Below are 20392 nucleotides of genomic sequence, written 5' to 3' on the forward strand. Positions count from 1 at the left end.
ATATATATATATATATATATATATATATATATACACACACACACACACATCAACAATGTGTATTAACACATATATATAAACCCCATAAAGTGAAAAAAATCCAAAAGTGCATATATGTGAACTTAATACATGCACCTAAACACAAAAAACATATATTTCCGTGTATATAAAGTCCAAAATTAAAAATGATCACACTCAGGTGAACACAAAACACTCGTGCTGATATTTGTGTATAGAAGTGAGTTGATAGTTGAGATCATCCGAACACCGGCTGAATCAGCCTCTCACCTTAAGGATTCGACCCTTGCGAGTCAAAGCATTTGTTAGGATCCCTCTCACAGATCCTCCAGGTAAGTATCACTCCAAACAACTGCTCACATTGTATATGAATCTCCCCCCAGGGATCCGCACTTCAATACTGGCTCCTTTCTCCAAGTAAGGTTAAATGCTGCTCCAATCACTCATATGGTACATAAAACACAAGCTTCCATTGTGTAATATGTTTATTACCAAGTGTCACAGACAATAGAAAGCGCACTTACAATAAAAATAGTAGTAACAGTTCAGGGCTCCAATCCCACACTTTTGGATCTAATCTGCATGGGTGTACAAGGGTATACACAGGTGTACCAAAATGGTCGCCACGCCGGAAATGCGTCACTACGTTGGGCCGACGCATTGCGTCACAGTGTCATGTGACTTCCTCATATTTTTTAGTTGATATGATTATGTTCACTTCAGTGATTTAGGTTTAATCACATATATGTTTTATGTGCATGATTTCACATTAGTGGATACTTCTTATTTGATATTTATTCACTAGGTATTCTGGTTCACATGTTTATTTAAGTGAGTAGCGCTACATTGGTTCCACACCTTCTTTTTATTCTACTGGTTGTTTGTTTTCAGGAAATATATGGTTTGGGGGGGGGGGGGGGGTGAGGGCCTTTTACAAACTCTGAAAGCTGCACGTTAAAAATGAAATCAAATTTTTAAAGACATTTTTTTGCATATGTTCGATTTTCACCATTTTGCAAAAATGTGCAATTTAAAATGTACAAGTATTTGTTATTTATTAACTCAATAGAGAGAGGAAGGGATATAATGCACAAAGTGCCAACAGCCCTAACAAATCCAAAGAAGCATGCTTGATGGCTGTGGGGCTCATAGCCATCAAGCATGCTTCTTTGGATAGACTTGGTATATTGCCCCATATTAGGCTGTCTTTCACACCTCAATCCTGATTTTTATCAGGTCATCAATACTTTCTCACGCAAATTCCTTGTGGTCATCGCTTCGCGCTCATAGTAGCACTGCCCTAGCAGTACCAACCAGCAGGTAATCTTGTTGACTGTGCATTTGGGCGGGGCCCCTTCAGGAAATGTTTGGGCGGCATTCTTCATCCATTGGTCACAGTTTTTTCTTTATTAATTTTTGTTTCATCATTTTTGCCTGAGATATATGAGAAATCCGTGGCTGTGTTCTTACTATTTCTTGGCGGTTTTTACCCCACATGGAATCATACGTCATGCCTTCCTGAGTACTTCTGAAGAAGATTTTTGTTGATCATGAAATGCGGCAAGTGGGAACCATGCATGATCTATGATTATATTTGCAATACCATTTCTGATGACACAGCTGCAATATGTATTGTAGCTTTATATTTATTTTTTAAGATTGTAAAAATAAAATTTCATACTGTTTTTATAAAAAATCTCTTTTGAATTGTTGAAATTTATCATACAAGTAAATTGTGCCATTAAAGTCCCCCCCTTGTTTATTAACTCAATACAGGTTAGGCTTTTATATTTAGTGGGAATTTAGCAGGAATTTTGTAAAATTTGCTGTGTTTGTATCTGCGAACAATGATTATAGTGTATTTTTAGCGAAAATATTGTTTTGATAAACGTGTGCAAATATTCTAGGGTCTTGAAATTCAGTAGCAACTTCTTTTTATTCTACTGGTAATGTGCGTTCAGAAAATATATGGTTTGGTGGGTCTTTTACAAATTCTGAAAACTGTAAAAGGGAAAAACAAAAAGCAATGGAAAAAATTACAAAAATGGCCTGGTAACCTGAGGTTAAAAGTAGAGCGCAGGGCCTGGCAGCAAAAGGGTTAAGGTAGCGTTTGAATTCTGCTGTATGACAGACAAGAGTTTCTTCTTGAGTGGACTTTATGGTATACAGGCTCATATAAGATAATATTTTTAATTACATTTATTGAGGATTTTACACAATGCTGGTTTGCTCTCTGTCTATACATAGTATATAGTCCTCTTTAATCTGACAAACGGCTACCTCACTGCAACCTCTGCTGTGGATGAAGGCAGTTTCTGTGTGAGGAAAATATTTATATGTGTATATTCTAAACTAGAATAAAATAATCAAATAAAACAATAAGCAAAATGCTTCTGGTATGTCCCTGCGCTACATATATATATATATATATATATATATATATATATATATATATATATATATACACATACATACACACACACACACACACACACACACACACACATATATACACAGTGCGGATCGAATGTTTGGGCACCCCAGCTAAAAATTTGTATTAATGTGCATAAAGAAGCCAAGGAAAGATGGAAAAATCTCCAAAAAGGCATCAAATTACAGATTAGACATTCTTATAATATGTCAACAAAAGTTAGATTTTATTTCCATCATTTACACTTTCAAAATAACAGAAAACAAAAAAATGGCGTCTGCAAAAGTTTGGGCACCCTGCAGAATTTATAGCATGCACTGCCCCCTTTGCCAAGCTGAGACCTGCCAGTGTCATGGATTGTTCTCAATCATCGTCTGGGAAGACCAGGTGATGTCAATCTCAAAGGTTTTAAATGCCCAGACTCATCTGACCTTGCCCCAACAATCAGCACCATGGGTTCTTCTAAGCAGTTGTCTAGAAAACTGAAACTGAAAATAGTTGACGCTCACAAAGCTAGAGAAGGCTATAAGAAGATAGCAAAGCGTTTTCAGATGTCAATATCCTCTGTTCAGAATGTAATTAAGAAATGGCAGTCATCAGGAACAGTGGAAGTTAAAGCAAGATCTGGAAGACCAAGAAAAATATCAGACAGAACAGCTCGCAGGATTGTGAGAAAAACAATTCAAAACCCACGTTTGACTGCACGATCCCTCCAGAAAGATCTGGCAGACACTGGAGTTGTGGTACACTATTCCACTATAAAGGGATACTTGTACAAATATGGTCTTCATGGAAGAGTCATCAGAAGAAAACCTCTTCTACGTCCTCACCACAAAAATCATCGTTTGAACTTTGCAAATGAACATATAGACAAGCCTGATGCATTTTGGAAATAAGTTCTGTGGACCGATGAGGTTAAAATTGAACTTTTTGGCCGGAATGAGCAAAGGTACGTTTGGAGAAGAAGGGGCACAGAATTTAATGAAAAGGACCTCTGTCCAACTGTTAAGCATGGGGTTGGATCAATTATGCTTTGGGGTTGTGTTGCAGCCAGTGGCACAGGGAACATCTCACGAGTAGAAGGAAAAATGGATTCAATAAAATTTCAGCAAATTTTGGATGGTAACTTGATGCCATCTGTAAAAAAACGGAAGTTAAAGAGAGGATGGCTTCTACAAATGGATAATGATCCTAAACACACCTCGAAATCCATGGGGGATTACATCAAGAGGCGTAAACTGAAGGTTTTGCCATGGCCTTCACAATCTCCTGACCTCAACATAATTGAAAATCTATGGATAGACCTTAAAAGAGCAGTGCGTGACAGACAGCCCAGAAATCTCAAAGAACTGGAAGACTTTTGTAAGGAAGAATGGGCAAAGATACCTCAAACAAGAATTGAAAGACTCTTGGCTGGCTACAAAAAGCGTTTACAAGCTGTGATACTTGCCAAAGGGGGCAGTACAAGATATTAACTCTGCAGGGTGCCCAAACTTTTGCAGACGCCATTTTTTTGTTTTCTGTTATTTTGAAAGTGTAAATGATGGAAATAAAATCTAACTTTTGTTGACATATTATAAGAATGTCTAATCTGTAATTTGATGCCTTTTGGAAATTTTTCCATCTTTCCTTGGCTTCTTTATGCACATTAATACAAATTTTTAGCTGGGGTGCCCAAACTTTCGATCCCCACTGTATATACATACACACACACACACACACACACACACACACAGACACACACACATACATACATATATACATATATATACATACACATACAGTTGTGTTCAAAATAATAGCAGTCAGACATCACTAACCTGATCAATCACTGTTTTTGGTAGAAATGATATTTCTACATGGCAAATAATAATAATTTACTAGCAGGTGTAGCAGAGTAATAGAAATCCAACAGACCCAACAGTCATGACATGCATGCTGCTGATTCTGTGTAATTGAATCACTAATTGAAAGGGGCATGTTCAAAATAATAGCAGTGTGGAGTTCTATTAGTGAGGTCATTCATTCTTTGAAAAACAGGTGGCAATTATTGCCCTTATTTAAAGAAGGAAGGCAGCAAATGTTGTACATGCTGGTTACAGTGCATTTCTATTCTGAAATTCTGAGGAAAATGGGTCGTTCCAGACATTGTTCAGAAGAACAGCGTACCTTGATTAAAAAGTTGATTGGAGAGGGGAAAACATATAAAAGAAGTGCAGAAAATGATAGGCTGCTCAGCTAAAATGATCGCAAATGCTTTAAAATGGCAACCAAAACCTGAAAGACGTGGAAGAAAGTGAAAAACTACCATTCGAATGGATAGAATAGCCAAAATGGCAAGGACCCAGCCAACAATCAGCTCCAGAAAGATCAAAAGGTCTAAAGTTACCTGTGAGTACTGTTACAATTATAAGACGCCTATGTGAAGCCAAGCTATCTGCAAGAAGCCCCCGCAAAGTCCCACTGTTGAAAACAAAGACGTGCTGAAGAGGTTACAATTTGCCAAAAAGAGCACATTGACTGGCCTAAAGAGAAATGGTGCAACATTTTGTGGACTGATGAAAGTTAGATTGTTCTTTTTGGGTCTAGTGGCCGGAGACAGTCAGATGACCCCCAAACACTGAATTCAAGCCACAGTACACTGTGTAGACAGTGAAGCATGGTTGCGCAAGCATCATGATATGGAGATGTTTCTCATACTACGGTGGTGGGCCTATTTATCGCATACCAGGGATCATGAATCAGTTTGAATACATCAGAATACTTGAAGAGGTCATGCTGCCTTATGCTGAAGAGGAAATGCCCTTGAATGGGTGTTTCAACAAGACGACCCCAAACACACCAGTAAACGTGCAACATCTTGGTTCCAGACCAACAAGATTGACGTTATGGAGTGGCCAGCCCAATCCCCGGATCTTAATCCAATAGAAAACTTTTGGGGTGACATCACAAATGCAGTTTCTGAGGCAAAACCAAGAAATAGAGAAGAACTGTGGAATGTAGTCCAATCATCCTGGGCTGGAATGCCTGTTGACAGGTGCCAGAAGTTGGTTGACTCCATGCAACACAGATGTACAGCAGTTCTCAGAAACAGTGCTTATACAACTAAATATTAATTAAGTGATTCAAAGGAAAGCAAAGTCTTCAAACATTTTTCAGTTTATATAGTGAATGTTTGAGTTTGTAAAGAAGAATACAAACACTGCTATTTTTTTGAACAGTCTAATATTCACTTTTCTTCAATTTTTTTTTAGAGGAACAAAACAAAGTTGATATATTTTTCTTCATGTTTTGATTTGGAATAAAATGTGTAGTGTTCCCAATGCATTTGTGTGTATGGAAATAAAAGCTATTAGAAGGACTTTGAGCTTTATTCACTTTTTTCAACACACTGCTATTATTTTGAACACAACTGTGTATAATATATATATATATATACACACACACACACACACACACACACACATACATACATACATACATATACACACACACATACATATACATATATATATATATATATAATATATACACATACATTCCTTGACGAGGCAGTGCGGCTTCCACATACAGTATATCTGAAAATGTGTGCAAATAAAACCTCTGCTTTAATGCAAATTGTTAGAAAGTGTAATTTGTTTCTTTTTTTTTTTTTTGCTGCCTATCTGGTCAGTATGCTGGGAAATACATTTTGTTTTGCTTGCTTTGGTTGCCATTTTGTTTGGCTTGCTGGAACTGGCATGGAGACATACTGGACACCTTCCACTGCCATTATATTTTGATGGGCTTCTGGTGTGTCCCTGAGCTTTTAAGGAGTAATGGGCTACTGCCAAGCATACCTGCCCTTCTTTTATTAATTTCTATATACAGTATATTGCCAAAAGTATTAGAACACCTGCCTTTACACGCACATCAACTTTAATGGCATCCCAGTCTTAGTCCGTAGGGTTTAATATTGAGTTGGCCCGCCCTTTGCAGCTATAACCGCTTCAGCTCTTCTGGGAAGGCTGTCCACAAGGTTTAGGAGTGTGTCTATGGGAATGTTTGACCATTCTTCCAGAAGCACATTTGTGAGCTCAGGCACTGATGCCGAATGAGAAGGCCTGGCTAGCAGTCTCCGCTCTAATCTATTTCAAAGGTGTTCTATCAGGTTAAGGTCAGGACTCTGTGCAGGCCAGTCAAGTTCCTCCACCCCAAACTCACTCATCCATGTCTTTATGGACCTTGCTTTGTGCACTGGTGTGCATTCATGTTGGAACAGGAAGGGGCCATCCCCAAACTCTTACCACAAAGTTGGGAGCATGAAATTGTCCAAAATGTCATGGTATGCTGACGCCTTAAGAGTTCCCTTCACTGGAACTAAGGGGCCAAGCTCAACCCCCGAAAAACAACCGCACACCATAACTTTCCAACATGGCGTTAGGACTGCACTACACAGAGGAGCCTTAATGGGGCACTGCAGTTTCCAAATATATTACATATATTTGCAAATGTTGTACTAAAAACTAAAACCTCTGCTTTTAACACAAATTGTTGGACAGTGTAATTTTTTGCTGACAAGCTAGTAACTGTGCTAGGGAATACATATTTTGTTTGCTGTATGCATAGCCCTTCCTTGTTAACCTTACTATAAAAGCTAGTTCTAAATTGGGGTGGTTAAAATATTTGTTTAGCTCGTCTTTTATACCCTATGAAACCTCCCACTTAATCCTGTCCACCTACACTTCTTCAGACACTGGAATCCCTTTAGGTATGGTTCTACCTTCAATTCTGTAACTTCATTCAAACTCACCTTTTTGAGACCCACCAGACTTTCTCAAACTGTGCTTTGCAACAACCAAACTTGCATTTTTCTTTGCTACTTTCATACCTGGCCACTCAACCCAAAGATGCCAGACAGCCTGCAGACTGTTGAAAAGAAGAGATGTCTTTGTCCCATGGGATCTTTATGCCCTCCAAACAGAAGGTTTGGAATCGTTAGATTCCATACAACAGTTCTGTTTGACTTATCTTTAGTTTATGTTTTACTAAATTAGGCCAAATTTTATCACATTACAAACGAGGCAGGGTATCACCTAAAATTTGTTGTCTAGGCATTAGTAACCAGCTTCTTGCTGTTTCAATATTTTTGTTAAAGTGTTAAAAAAAAAAAATCACAAAAGGCCTGTAGTCAATATTGAAGTGCAAGATCAAGTGCTATTCCGCCAAGCAGGTGGTATAGACTTCAAACGGGAGAATGAAAAAGACATAAATGATGAATGTTAACATGTATACGGAAGTCAAAACAGAGGTCAAAGATGTCATCAACATTGTTCAGAATGAATACAAATTGTGAACAATCTCAATCAGATTGGGACAAGCCCCAAGCATGAGTTGTAATATACCTGCTGAGACACAAAAAATGAATATAGCAATGAGAGGCTAATATGACATCATTATTATTTATATTATTATTTATTTCAGGTACTTATATAGCGCTGTAAGTTTACGCAGTGCTTTACATATATATATATATACATATATATATATATATATATATATATATATATATTGTACATTCACATCAGTCCCTAACCCTCAAGGGGTGTACAATCTAAGGTCCCTAACTCACATTCATACACACACATATTAGGGCCAATTTAGACAGGATCCAATTAACCTACCAGCATGTCTTTGGAGTGTTGAAGGAAACCGGAGCACCCGGAGGAAACTCAGCAAGCACAGGTAGAACATGCAAACTCCATGGTCGGGAATCGAACCCATGACCCATTTACTGCAAGGCAGTGGCAGACTAAGCCATTGTGCCGTCCCAGGATGAAAAAGAGAGAAGAGGAAAGAAGAGGAAAAGCAACAGCCCGCCTGAACACACTCGACAGCTAGCAGCTTCCTTGTGTAACATATTTTAACAGGAGTTTCAGTCTCAAGGTGACAAGAATGGGATGCTCCAAATTGCAAATGTTTTAAAATGACAATTTTACGTCTAGACATACTAGATGATACAGTGTACAAAGTAGATAACATGAGCAAATAGCACACAGAACTGTCCTCCATAGGTTACTATGGATATTTGTATGCCCCCTGGCTCTGAGCTGGAAGCAAAAGCATTATTAAATTATTTTTAAACAAGAAGCTGCTTCATTCACAATCGTTAACTAGTAGTCTCAAATACTTTGCCTAATAGAAAACAGGTACTTACTTGAAGCCTGAGAGTTTGTCTCGTTGTTGGAGAGATTGCAATGTTCGTTACAAGGCTGCTTTCCCATGTTCTGTTCATCTGAAAATAGTTGCTGATCTTGTGACACTCTGAGGTTCAGTGGCTTCTCACCTGGAATAACATTACATAAAAAATAGTATTCTAGATATGTCCAGCTACAGAGATTGTTAACCTTGTGCACAGTATCTAAACCCAAAGACAAAAATGTAATACTGTATATTGCAGCTTACCAGTCCTTAGATGAGGTGCCTGCATTTGTTTTCTTTTTTCATGCTAAGAAGATTTTTAGCAAGTGCAGAAAATACCTGTTGATATTACCAGAAATAGCAGTCTGCTTGGAACTTCCTGTGAGCTGAAACGGCAGTATAACAATGTTTTCTTTCTTTTGTAAACTACTGGTTCTACCATCTACTGTGTAATGGCATTAAAGGCAGAGACCCATTAGGTCCAGTTTGTGTGAACACCATGGCTTTTTCCATAGATACCATGAAGAAGTGACTGTATAAAAGAAAGGACATGAAGGGGTTTATTTACTAAAGCTGGAGAGTCCAAAATCAGACTCCCTTCTGCATAGAAACCATGCAACTTCTAACCTCAGCTTGTTCAATGAAGCTTTGGCAATGAAATCTGGAAGCTGATTGGTTTCTATGCAGAAGTAAGTCTGATTTTGCACTCTCCAGCTTTAGTAAATAAACCCCGAAGTGTCATTTGCAGCAATAACAGGCAAAAAAAAAGAAAAATGCCTGAAAGTAAAATTAATGTTGCCATTACATCTAAGGACTAGTGAGCTGCAATATATAACATTTTTTGGGGGTTTAGATAAACTTTGACTGTGAACAGAGACATTCACAAAATTGCAACAAAGAACACAAACTGTTGTGATCAAAAAATGACAGGCAAATAATAAGTTGAAATAAAAGTCTGGGTATAGAAACCATTTAAAAAGTGTCTCATCCCACAGAGCCCTATTGTAGACAAATTGTGAAAATACCAATTTGAAATACAATAAACAACAACTTTGCTGATATGGTAATCTCAATGATCTGCAGGTAAACTGGGTGTAGTGAGGATTACAGTTTTTACAAAATTCTACAGCCTTTTGCACATGGCCACAAGAGGACGGTATAGAGTACATTCAGACATATTTCTCTGCCCAGGAGTATCCGCTGCATCATTCAGCTACAAATAAATGACAGATCAATGATGGCTGTATGGGTACATATGCTGAATTTTACAGATTTTGAAACCAATTTAGAATTCCAAACAATGTGCCAAAAAAGCAGGTCATTGCATGGATCACGGTAAGCCCCAAGTCTTACAATAGTCACTGGATCACTGAAGGAGTTAAATCCTGCCACTAAGAGGAGTGTCCACTTTCTGCTTAAAAGTGGGAAATCCTACCTGCATCTTAGCATTGTATACAGTTTATTTTCCTTGTCCTCCCGTCCTAACAAAACTTTCCAGGGTTTCCATATTAATGAAGGGAAGGGGCACAGCGACTCTTTTGTGTGTATGGGTGGCTGGCAAGAGTGCATAGTTGGCTACACAATACAACCTAATGGTACAATCTCCTTTATATCTACCAACAACTATAAAGCACCCGATGTGTAGAAATGTAACTATTCAGTTAATCCCTTCCACTATAATGATGTTGCACAGATGTTAACCCAACTGTAGCATGTGTGGACAGCATATCAGTGCTAATCACCTAAATTCCTTCATTAACTATATCCCAACTTTCTTTAGTTTTGGATAGCGTAGGAAATGGGTACAACCCCTGTCAGGTTAAGTTTTGCCATCTGTATCTTGCTGGGGAGATTTAATTTCACTTCTCATCTCGAAGACTTAACAGAAAATGTAAGAAAATCTCCCCAAGGTGAGAAGAATTCCCATCTTAGAAAATGGTCATCAAAACTTTTGGCCCCATTAGAAGATCTCTCGTTATGCTCCCATTTACACTCTAAAATAATCTATAAAATATACACCTTACTTTGTGATTTAGTCACCAAGACAAACATAGGTGTGAATCTACCCAGTGGGGACACAGACAACAATAAAAACTTGGCACAAGGCCACATTCCACACTCTTCCCTACACAATCCAAAACTACAATGAATAGTTTTTACTTTCCATACATTTTAAGCAGTGCAAAAAAATACAACTACAAACTACAATACTACAAATTAAAAATGAAAAAAATTACAAATTGCAAGTTTCTCTTTAAATTACCTTGTCCATCAGAACTGTCTGAAAACATAGGACTATGACTGGTATCTTCCGAATTCTGTCTGAAAAGGCCTTTCTGTGGATTTAGTACGATCTCACACCCTGAGTTACGAAAAATCTTCATCTGGGCCGCCATCACTTTTTCAATTTGAATCTATGATAACAGAGGTTTTTAGTAAGTAAACTATTATAAACTAAATCAAACACATACACAACTAAAGTCACACATGACAGAATACACACACTCAAGCGTGCCAAAATTCTGACCTCCAATTTTATTGGCACAGCTGTTTTTGAGTGCAGGGATTTTAGCACAGACGTTTTTGTCACCAGTACATAAAGCACATTCATTGCTGATATATTTTTGGCACAGATACTTTTACCTCTTTTGTTATTTTGGCAGAGTTTATTACACCTGAGAAAAATATCATATCCAAAAAACTACCGTATTTTCTGGCGTATAAGACGACTGGGCGTATAAGACGACCCCCTACTTTTCCTGTTAAAATGTAGTGTTTGGGCTATACTCGCCGTATAAGACTACCCCTCTTCCAATGCACACCAGTGGGAAGAATCGTGCCCCATCATTAGTATCAGTGGGAGGAATAGTGTCCCATCATTGGTGTCAGTGGGAGGAATAGCACCCCATCATTGGTGTCAGTGGGAGGAATAACACCCCATCATTGGTGTCCGTGGGAGGAATAGTGTCCCATCATTGGTGTCAGTGGGAGGAATAGCACCCCATCATTGGTGTCAGTGGGAGGAATAGCACCCCATCGTTGGTGTCAGTTGGAGGAATAGTGTCCCATCATTGGTGTCAGTGGGAGGAATAGCACCCCATCATTGGTGTCATTGGGAGGAATAGCACCCCATCATTGGCGTCAGTGGGAGGAATAGTGCCCCATCATTGGTGTCAGTGTGAGGAATCGTGCCCCATCATTGGTGTCAGTGGGGGGAATAGTGTCCCATCATTGGTGTCAGTGGGGGGTGGAATAGTGCCCCATCGTTGGTGTCAGTGGGGGGAGAATAGTGTCCCATTGTTGGTGTCAGTGGGGGGGGGGGGGGGAAGTGCCCCATCGTCGGTGTCAGTGGGAGGAATAATGCCCCATCATTGGTATCAGTGACACCAATGATGGGGCACTATTCCTCCCACTGACACTTGCTGACCCCTGTTCAGTATGGTGCTGCTGCAGCAAGCATATATGGTTGCAGCAGCACCTGTGCACGGCACACTTACCTTCACTTGATTTTCGCGGGGCCGCTCGGCTCCGCTTCCTCCCCGGTGATTGGCCGCCTGTGTGCCTTTCCCGAGCTACAGTTCTGGCGGCCAATCACCGGTGAGGAGGCGGAGCCGAGCAGCTGCACGAACATCCAGTGGCCGAACTGAAGGAAGGAGCAGCTGTGCTTCCTGGACCGGATCGTCGTGGGACCGGATCCAGGTAAGAAACAGAAGCCCCTGCCTATCCCTGTACTTAGTTTCACTTCCGTTGGAAGGGGGGGGGCGGCGGCGGCACCGCACCGCCCCCCTAAAAAGTGTCAGCATGCCGTATACCGGCGTATAAGACGACCCCCGACTTTTGAGAAGATTTTCAAGGGTCAAAAAGTTGTCTTATACGCCGGAAAATACGGTAATACTAAAAAGATACGCATTCTTAAATAGACTATATATGGGACACTATAACAGTCAGTTTTATATATATTTTTTTTACTTCTATAGGATTTTAAACATTGCAGATTTTTACTTTTACTACATAATTACAAATAATAACTTTTCTAACTACTTGCCCATGGGACCAATTCTGACACTTCTCACATACAGCATTTTTTGCTAGAATCAGCATTTTTTGCTGGAAAACATACATATATATATATTATATATATATATAAATAAATAAATAAAACAAACATTTTGTTTAGTGAGTTTATTACACGTTAACCTACATTAAGCCATTTTCACATTAAATGTTTTAGTCTGTCCCCTATGGACCTATTTATTCAGAAATAACTCATCATCATAACATATCATTACTAAAGATAACAAATTAATACATATGTTTTTGTTTTGATCTCATCAATGTTTAAACATTTTAGAAACTGTTTCCATATACAGGTTTTTAATTGCATACATAAATGTAGACATATTTGCTCATTACACACTTAGGCTCTTGCAATACAAGTATGTGAGTCAGCTGCCTCAGTGAAAACAGCATTCGTTTCAATAAATGTTTATTAATGGCTTTTGATATTTTAGGTACAAAGTACAAATTCGACCGCATTCCAGTACAAAAACAGAATCACAGCTATAAACAGCAGTCAACAGCGGTCTTATAGAAATGACATACAACTAGAATAGGTAACGTTCTAGATAACTTTTCTAAAACATAGAAATAGAACATCTATTTTGTGTCGGTCGATTTATTAGTGCACAGAAAGGCTGCCTAACTGTAGCTCAACAGCCGACGTTGGTAAAAGTGTTATATTATTTAAGATATGCTAAAATGTTAGCAAAACAAGAGATGTGTAGGACACCTCATGGTTCGTAGGGCATCCCTGTGGAAGAGCCAAAGAACAGAATTCAAAAGAAGAGAGAAAAAGGGAAAAATGGAGACAAATTAGAAGATGAATATCCATAACGCCTGAGTTCAGTTTGTAAGGTGTAATTAGGCTATAGTGAGGTGAAGCTAATCTGTTGAAATCTCAGGGTGGGTGTATTGGATCCATGGAGTCCAAGTTTTAAGGAATCTCTCATGGATGTCTGAGAGGATACTAGATAGTGTTTTTCGTTTATTAAGAAGAAATCAAGGCGGCGTTGAACTTCTGTAAAAGGATACGAACTGCTGTTTCCAGGCTTTCACTATGGTTTGTTTGGCCGCCAATAGTATGTGCGTAGCTAGTTTAAATTGGTGTTTAGACATACCCGGAGGTTTTAGGTGTAAAAGAGTATACCAGGGGTCTCTCAGGAAGGGACAAGTAAGCAATGTTTGGAGTAGTTTGAGAATCTTTGACGAAAAATCGGGAAAGCATTTGGCATGTCCACCATATATGTGTAAAACATCACCTGGTGCATTACAGCCGCAGAAACAAATGTTAGGGGCTGATGAGTGAAGAAAAGCTAAACAGGATGGGACAAAATATCATCTTCTCACCATTTTTAAAGCCGATTCCATAGTGAGAATGTTGATGGAGCATAAGGTCAGAGTTATCCATATCTGTGACCAGCATGCACAATCTTTAGTGTCTTTAAGATCTCTTTCCCATCTGGAAACGTAAACCTGGTTGTTGGGGTTCTGTAGGTTAGTTAATTATGAGTACAGGATAGAGATAAGTTTATGAGAGAAAGGCGTCTGGTGGCAGATGTGTTCAAATAAGGATAATTGTGTGGGGCCTTTATTGGTAAGGACCGATGTTACCCAATGCTTGATCTGTACATATCTGTCAAGGTCCTACCTTTCCTCAGACCTTGTGCTGCTCCATGTGCTGGCATCCATCTTAGGTGTCTGCAAAGCATTGTGGGATCCTTTATGCTTTCAGCCCTCTGTAGCTCCTCCCCCAGGAGGTGGCGGCTTATCACATATAAGTCTGCTGTTTGTGGCTGTCCATTGCATTCGTGTCCTGTCTGTTGCACAACAGCAAGCTCCTGTTTAGCTACTCATTGCTTTCCTGGATACCGACTCGGTTTTGGCTAAGACTCCTCCTGGCTTCTGACCCCGGCTCTGGCGACCATTCTTCCTGGCTCCTGATCCCAGCTCTGGCGACGATTCTTCCTGGCTCCTGATTCCGGCTCTGGCGACAATTCTTCCTGGCCCCTGATCCCGGCTCTGGCGACGATTCTTCCTGGCTCTTGACCCCGGCTTTGGCTACGATTTCCGCTGTTGGACTTCCATAGACTCTTGTCTTATTTTTATATTATTAAACCTACCTTTAATTGCACCTCCTTGTGTGTTTGGCTCCTCGCTCCCTGACGTTACATGAATGCCATGAATCCTGATGGTGCAGGTACGCCCCCGCTCCCTATGTTGGTTTCCAGACTTGATCAGCAGGATCTCGTTGGCTCAGTTCACTCAGGTGTTGCAGACGCTGCTTGCACACACAGCGCACCTTGCTCCTGGTGCTATTAGGCCGGTTGTCACTCCTGTGGTCGCTCCCGTTGTTGCTCCAGTTGTTGCGCCTACCTCCGCATCTGCTGCCGCACCTGCGGTGCCCAGAGGTATGACTGATTCAGCCCCCCTTCCACAGTGCTTTGGGGGTGAACAGAGTCAGTGTCGGGTTTCCTTAACCAAGTGGTCATATATTTTGAATTGATACCCTACGCTTTTCCCACTGAGAGGTCGAAGGTGGGCTTCCTAATCTCGCTGCTCTCAGACAAGGCCTTGGCCTGGGCAAATCCCTTATGGGAGAACAATAACCCTGTGATTCACGAGTTTGCCGGTTTTGTTGCCTCCTTCCGTACGGTATTTGATGTGCCTGCTCGCTCCGCCTCTGCTGCTAAGCTGCTCATGTCCATGCATCAGAGTTCACGAACCGTTGCCGAGTACGCCATAGAATTTCGTACCCTGGCAGCAGAGATGGGTTGGAACAATGAGGCTCTGGTGGCTGCTTTCTCTCATGGTCTCTCAGATGCGTTGAAGGATGAGATTGCAGCCAAAGAACTGCCTGTGGAGCTCGAAGCACTAAGCACTATTTCCTTCCTAATCCTGATTGACAACAGGCTCACGGAGAGGCCTTCACTTAAGGAGCGTCTGCGGAGGCCTCCTAACCGATTGGCGCCTACGTTTTCTGTCCCACCCGTTCCTCCCTCTCCTGCCACGCCTCCTGGGGATGGCTTGTCTGGCGGGGAGCCCATGCAGCTGGGGTTTGCTCACCTTTCTGAGGGGGAGCGTGCCTCTCGGCGTCGGGAGGATCGCTGCCTGTACTGTGGTCTCGGTGGGCATTTTCGGCAGTCCTGTCTGTCTGGGAAACGCTCGCACCTGAGATCCTGTTGGGGGCAGATCTTGGGTTGAGTTTCCTTGTCCCCGGTTTCCCGCAAAGATAAACCGCTAATCACCGTTGTCCTCTCTTGGGCGGAAGGCTCAGTGACAGCCCAGGCATTGGTAGACTCTGGTGCTGGCGGGTTGTTTATGGACAGTTCGTTTGCTGCCCAGTACTCCATTCCGCTGCAGGCTCGAGTTACTCCATTGGTCCTTGAGGCAATAGATGGCAGGCCCCTGCAACCGCCGCAGGTTACCCACGAGACCCTGCCGGTGGAAGTAGCTATTGGGGCTGTTCACAGGGAGTTGGCCTGTTTCCAGGTAATTTCTTCCCCGCACTACTCTGTGGTTTTGGGATATCCCTGGCTTCAGAAGCACAATCCGACCTTTGATTGGCGGTGTGCCAAGATTCTCTCGTGGTCTCCACAGTGCGGGGCCGGTTGCATCCGTGGATCTGTTAAGGTGTTGTGTGCCTCCTCAAACTCTGTGTTGCCCACTGACTATGACTATGGGGAGTACCTGGACGTGTTTGACAAGGTGCGAGTCAGTGCTCTGCTTTCTCATCATCCATACGATTGTGCCATAACCTTACAACCCGGTGCCACTCCTCCGCGTGGCAGGGTATATCCTCTTTCGGTTGCGGAGAATCAGGCCATGGAGGAGTACGTTGCTGATGCGCTTTCCCGGGGGCACATTCGCAAGTCTACTTCTTCAGCAGGAGCTGGCTTTTTCTTCGTGAAAAAGAAGGGCGGTGAATTGAGGCCTTGCATTGATTTTAGGGGTCTCAATCGAATCATGATTAAGAATGCTTACCCAATTCCGTTGATAACCGAGTTGTTCGACCGCCTCAAGGGAGCAACAGTCTTTACTAAACTCGACCTTAGGGCTGCGTACAACCTCGTATGGATCAAGGAGGGAGACGAGTGGAAGACCGCGTTCAACACCAGAACCGGCCACTATGAATCCCTGGTTATGCCGTTCGGGTTGTGTAACGCGCCAGCGGTCTTTCAGGAGTTCATTAATGATGTCTTTCGTGACTTGTTGCAGCAGTGCGTGGTGGTTTACTTGGACGACATCCTGGTTTACTCTGCGTCCATGGAGTCTCATATCCAGGATGTTAAGCGAGTGCTTCAACGATTACGTGAGAACGAGCTTTTCTGTAAGCTCGAGAAGTGTGAATTTCACCGATCCCAGGTTGCCTTTTTGGGCTACATCATTTCCGCTGTGGGATTTTCCATGGACCCTCAGAAGGTTTTGGCGGTTCTGCAGTGGCCTCGTCCCAGCGGTCTTTGGTCCATTCAGTGCTTTTTGGGATTCGCCAACTATTATTGGAAGTTTATCAGGAACTTCTCCACGCTGGCCAAGCCTCTCTCAGATCTGACCAAGGGCAGTAATCCCCACGAGTGGTCATCCGAGGCCATCTTAGCTTCCGAAGCTCTGAAATCCACCTTCACTTCGGCTCCGATACTGTCTCATCCCAATCCTGGGTTGCCTTTTGTCCTCGAGGTTGATGCATCTGAGACGGGAGTAGGAGCCCTCCTGTCTCAGCGTCGATCGCCCGATGGACCCCTACTTCCCTGTGGGTTCTACTCCAGGAAGCTTTCCTCCGTAGAATGCAACTACCAGATTGGAGACAGGGAGTTGTTGGCCATTATTCAGGCTCTCAAGGAATGGAGGCACCTGCTCGAGGGTTCTACGGTTCCGGTTCTCATTCTCACTGACCACAAGAACCTGACGTATCTCTCGGAGGCTAAGAGGTTGACGCCCCGTCAGGCCAGATGGGCTCTGTTCTTGTCACGTTTTAACTATGTGGTCTCCTATTTGCCTGGCTCCAAGAACGTCAGGGCTGATGCCTTGTCACGGCAATACTCTGAGCTGTCCAGAGAGGACTCTGAGCCGACCTCAGTCATACCTCCGGATCAGATCCTGGCTGCCATTCGTACCAGCCTGACTTCTCCCCTTGGGGAGCAGATTTTGGCGGATCAAACTGATGCTCCCTTTGAGAGACCGGCTGGTAGATGTTTCGTACCTGGGGGATTGCGCATCCGCTTGCTGCGTACCTACCAAAATTCCAAGACCAACGATCATCCAGGGAGGAACCAGTTGTCCTGGGTCGTTTCTCATTTATTATGGTGGCCATCTCTCCGTTCCGACATCGCCTCATATGTAGCGGCATTTTCTGTCTGTGCGGCATCTTCCATTGGACCTTCTGCAACCCATTCCCAATGGGGAGCGTCCCTGGTCACACCTGGGCATGGATATTATTGTAGACCTCCCTGCGTCTCGAGGCCATACGGTCATTTTTATGGTCATTGATCGTTTCTCCAAGATGTGCCATTGTGTTCCGTTCAAGAAATTGCCGACTGCGCAAGAACTGGCTACGGTTTTCGTCAGGGAGATCTTTCGCTTGCATGGGTTGCCTAAGGTGATTGTCTAGGACCGTGGGACCCAGTTTGTGTCCCGGTTCTGGCACGCCTTCTGCTCCCAGTTGGGTATCAAGCTGTGCTTCTCTTCGGCCTACCACCCGCAGTCCAATGGGGCTGCGGAGCGTTCCAACCAGGCCCTGGAACAATTCCTTCGCTGCTATATCTCTGACCATCAAGACAATTGGGTCGATCTCCTGCCATGGGCAGAGTTTGCGAGGAACTCTGCTGTCAACTCCTCCTCCGGGATGTCTCCCTTCATGGCCAACTATGCGTTCCAACCCGCTGTATTGCCCGAGTTGTTCTCGCCACATCACATTCCGGCTGTGGATAACCATCTTGCTGCCCTGTGTTCCTCGTGGGGGCAGATCCAGAGGTCCTTGAAGGACTCAGCTCAGCGCCACAGGCTCCAGGCTGATCGTAGACGGTTGCCCGCTCCTTCATACCAGGTCAAAGATCGGGTGTGGTTGTCCACTCATATCCTCAATCTTTGGGTGCCCGCACCGAAACTGGCTCCCCATTTTGTTGGTCCTTTCCGCATCCTCCGCAGGGTGAACCCGGTTGCCTATGCCCTTGCTCTTCCCCCTGGGATGCATATCTCCAATGTCTTCCACGTATCCCTGTTGAAGCCTCTGGTCTGTAATCGCTTTACTGCCTCTCCGCCTCGGCCTTGTCCTATCCGGGTCGACGGTCATGAAGAGTATGAGGTGAGCCGCATCCTGGACTCTCGGTTGGTCCGCGGTCGGGTGCAGTTCCTGGTCCATTGGCGTGGTTATGGTCCCGAGGAGTGTTCCTGGGTTCCTTCCACAGATGTTCATGCTCCTGCCCTCCTTCGCGCTTTTCACGCCCGCTTTCCTCAGAAGCCCTATGTTGAGCCGCGGAGGGGGAGGGGCCCTTGAGGAGGAGGTACTGTCAAGGTCCTACCTTTCCTCAGACCTTGTGCTGCTCCATGTGCTGGCATCCATCTAAGGTGTCTGCAAAGCATTTTGGGATCCTTTATGCTTTCAGCCCTCTGCGGCTCCTCCCCCAGGAGGTGGCAGCTTATCACATATAAGTCTGCTGTTTGTGGCTGTCCATTGCATTCGTGTCCTGTCTGTTGCACAACAGCAAGCTCCTGTTTAGCTACTCATTGCTTTCCTGGATACCGACTCGGTTTTGGCTAAGACTCCTCCTGGCTTCTGACCCCGGCTCTGGCGACCATTCTTCCTGGCTCCTGATCCCGGCTCTGGCGACGATTTTCCCTGACTCCTGATTCCGGCTCTGGCGACGATTCTTCCTGGCTCCTGATCCCGGCACTGGCGACGATTCTTCCTGGCTCTTGACCCCGGCTTTGGCTATGATTTCCACTGTTGGACTTGCATAGACTCTTGTCTTAATTTTATATTAATAAACCTACCTTTAATTGCACCTCCTTGTGTGTCTGGCTCCTCGCTTCCTGACAATATCGGAAAAGTTCCATAGAGGTGGCTTGATGTTTGTCCCTTATTTCTGCGCGGCATGTGAGAAATGAGTGGATACATTGGAACTTGTGGGAGAATGCAGCAGGGGATTCGAGGCCAGGTGGAAACAGAAGGTTGCCCACAAGGGGAGGAGTGGTAAGTGAGAAGAGATTAGTCTGCTGGTGTATTTTTTGAAGTCCCATAAATGCAATGAGTGGGCCATAAGGGGACTGATGGATGTGGGTCTGTGTTTCGTGGGGAGCCACAAAAGTGAAGATAGGGAGATTGAATGACAGAAGAAGTAACCCGTATGGGGGCTAGTTGTGCTGCGTACAATGAGGTTAAAGGTGAGTTAGGAAATCCCAAGCCTCTGTTTCTGGTGTGTGAGCATGGTATGTTTGATGATCCGAGACCTTTTATGAAAACAATGTATTCCTTAAGCAGGATATACACCTTGAGTCTTTTTTTTTTTTACATTCAACCAGTGACAGAATGAAAAAACCTCACAGATCCCTGCATCCAGTTTCAGTTCATGTATACTCTCCTTTAGTTGCAAAACAAAGAGGCTGAGGAGTTAAAATTTTTCTTTTATTTTGGTAATTATACATTTGCATATGAATAGTTTAATTCCCAACTCTACTTTCCATTTCTCAAGTTTACCTGTCCTACTCTAT

At 42.9% G+C, this 20392-nt stretch overlaps 1 protein-coding gene and 1 long non-coding RNA gene across 3 annotated transcripts in view; one reads left to right on the plus strand and one right to left on the minus strand.

The window, feature by feature from the left end:
• The window catches only part of LOC149449848 (uncharacterized), a 52543-nt gene that overhangs the window by 27237 nt on the left and 4914 nt on the right, over positions 1-20392 (plus strand). The gene's annotated exons all lie outside the window — the stretch shown is intronic.
• NAB1 (NGFI-A binding protein 1) overlaps positions 1-20392 on the minus strand; it is a 72026-nt gene that overhangs the window by 8205 nt on the left and 43429 nt on the right. Inside the window, exons 5-6 of the mRNA XM_089692711.1 lie at positions 10893-11043; positions 8646-8774 (exon numbers count right to left, since the gene is read on the minus strand). Coding sequence (XP_089548837.1) covers positions 8646-8774; positions 10893-11043 — 280 coding nt within the window. The remainder of the gene's footprint in view (positions 1-8645; positions 8775-10892; positions 11044-20392) is intronic.

This window comes from Staurois parvus, unplaced genomic scaffold (genome assembly GCF_062004578.1).
Source record: "Staurois parvus isolate SC_StPar_1 unplaced genomic scaffold, SC_StPar_1.0 ptg000601l, whole genome shotgun sequence".
NCBI classification, from domain to species: domain Eukaryota; kingdom Metazoa; phylum Chordata; class Amphibia; order Anura; family Ranidae; genus Staurois; species Staurois parvus.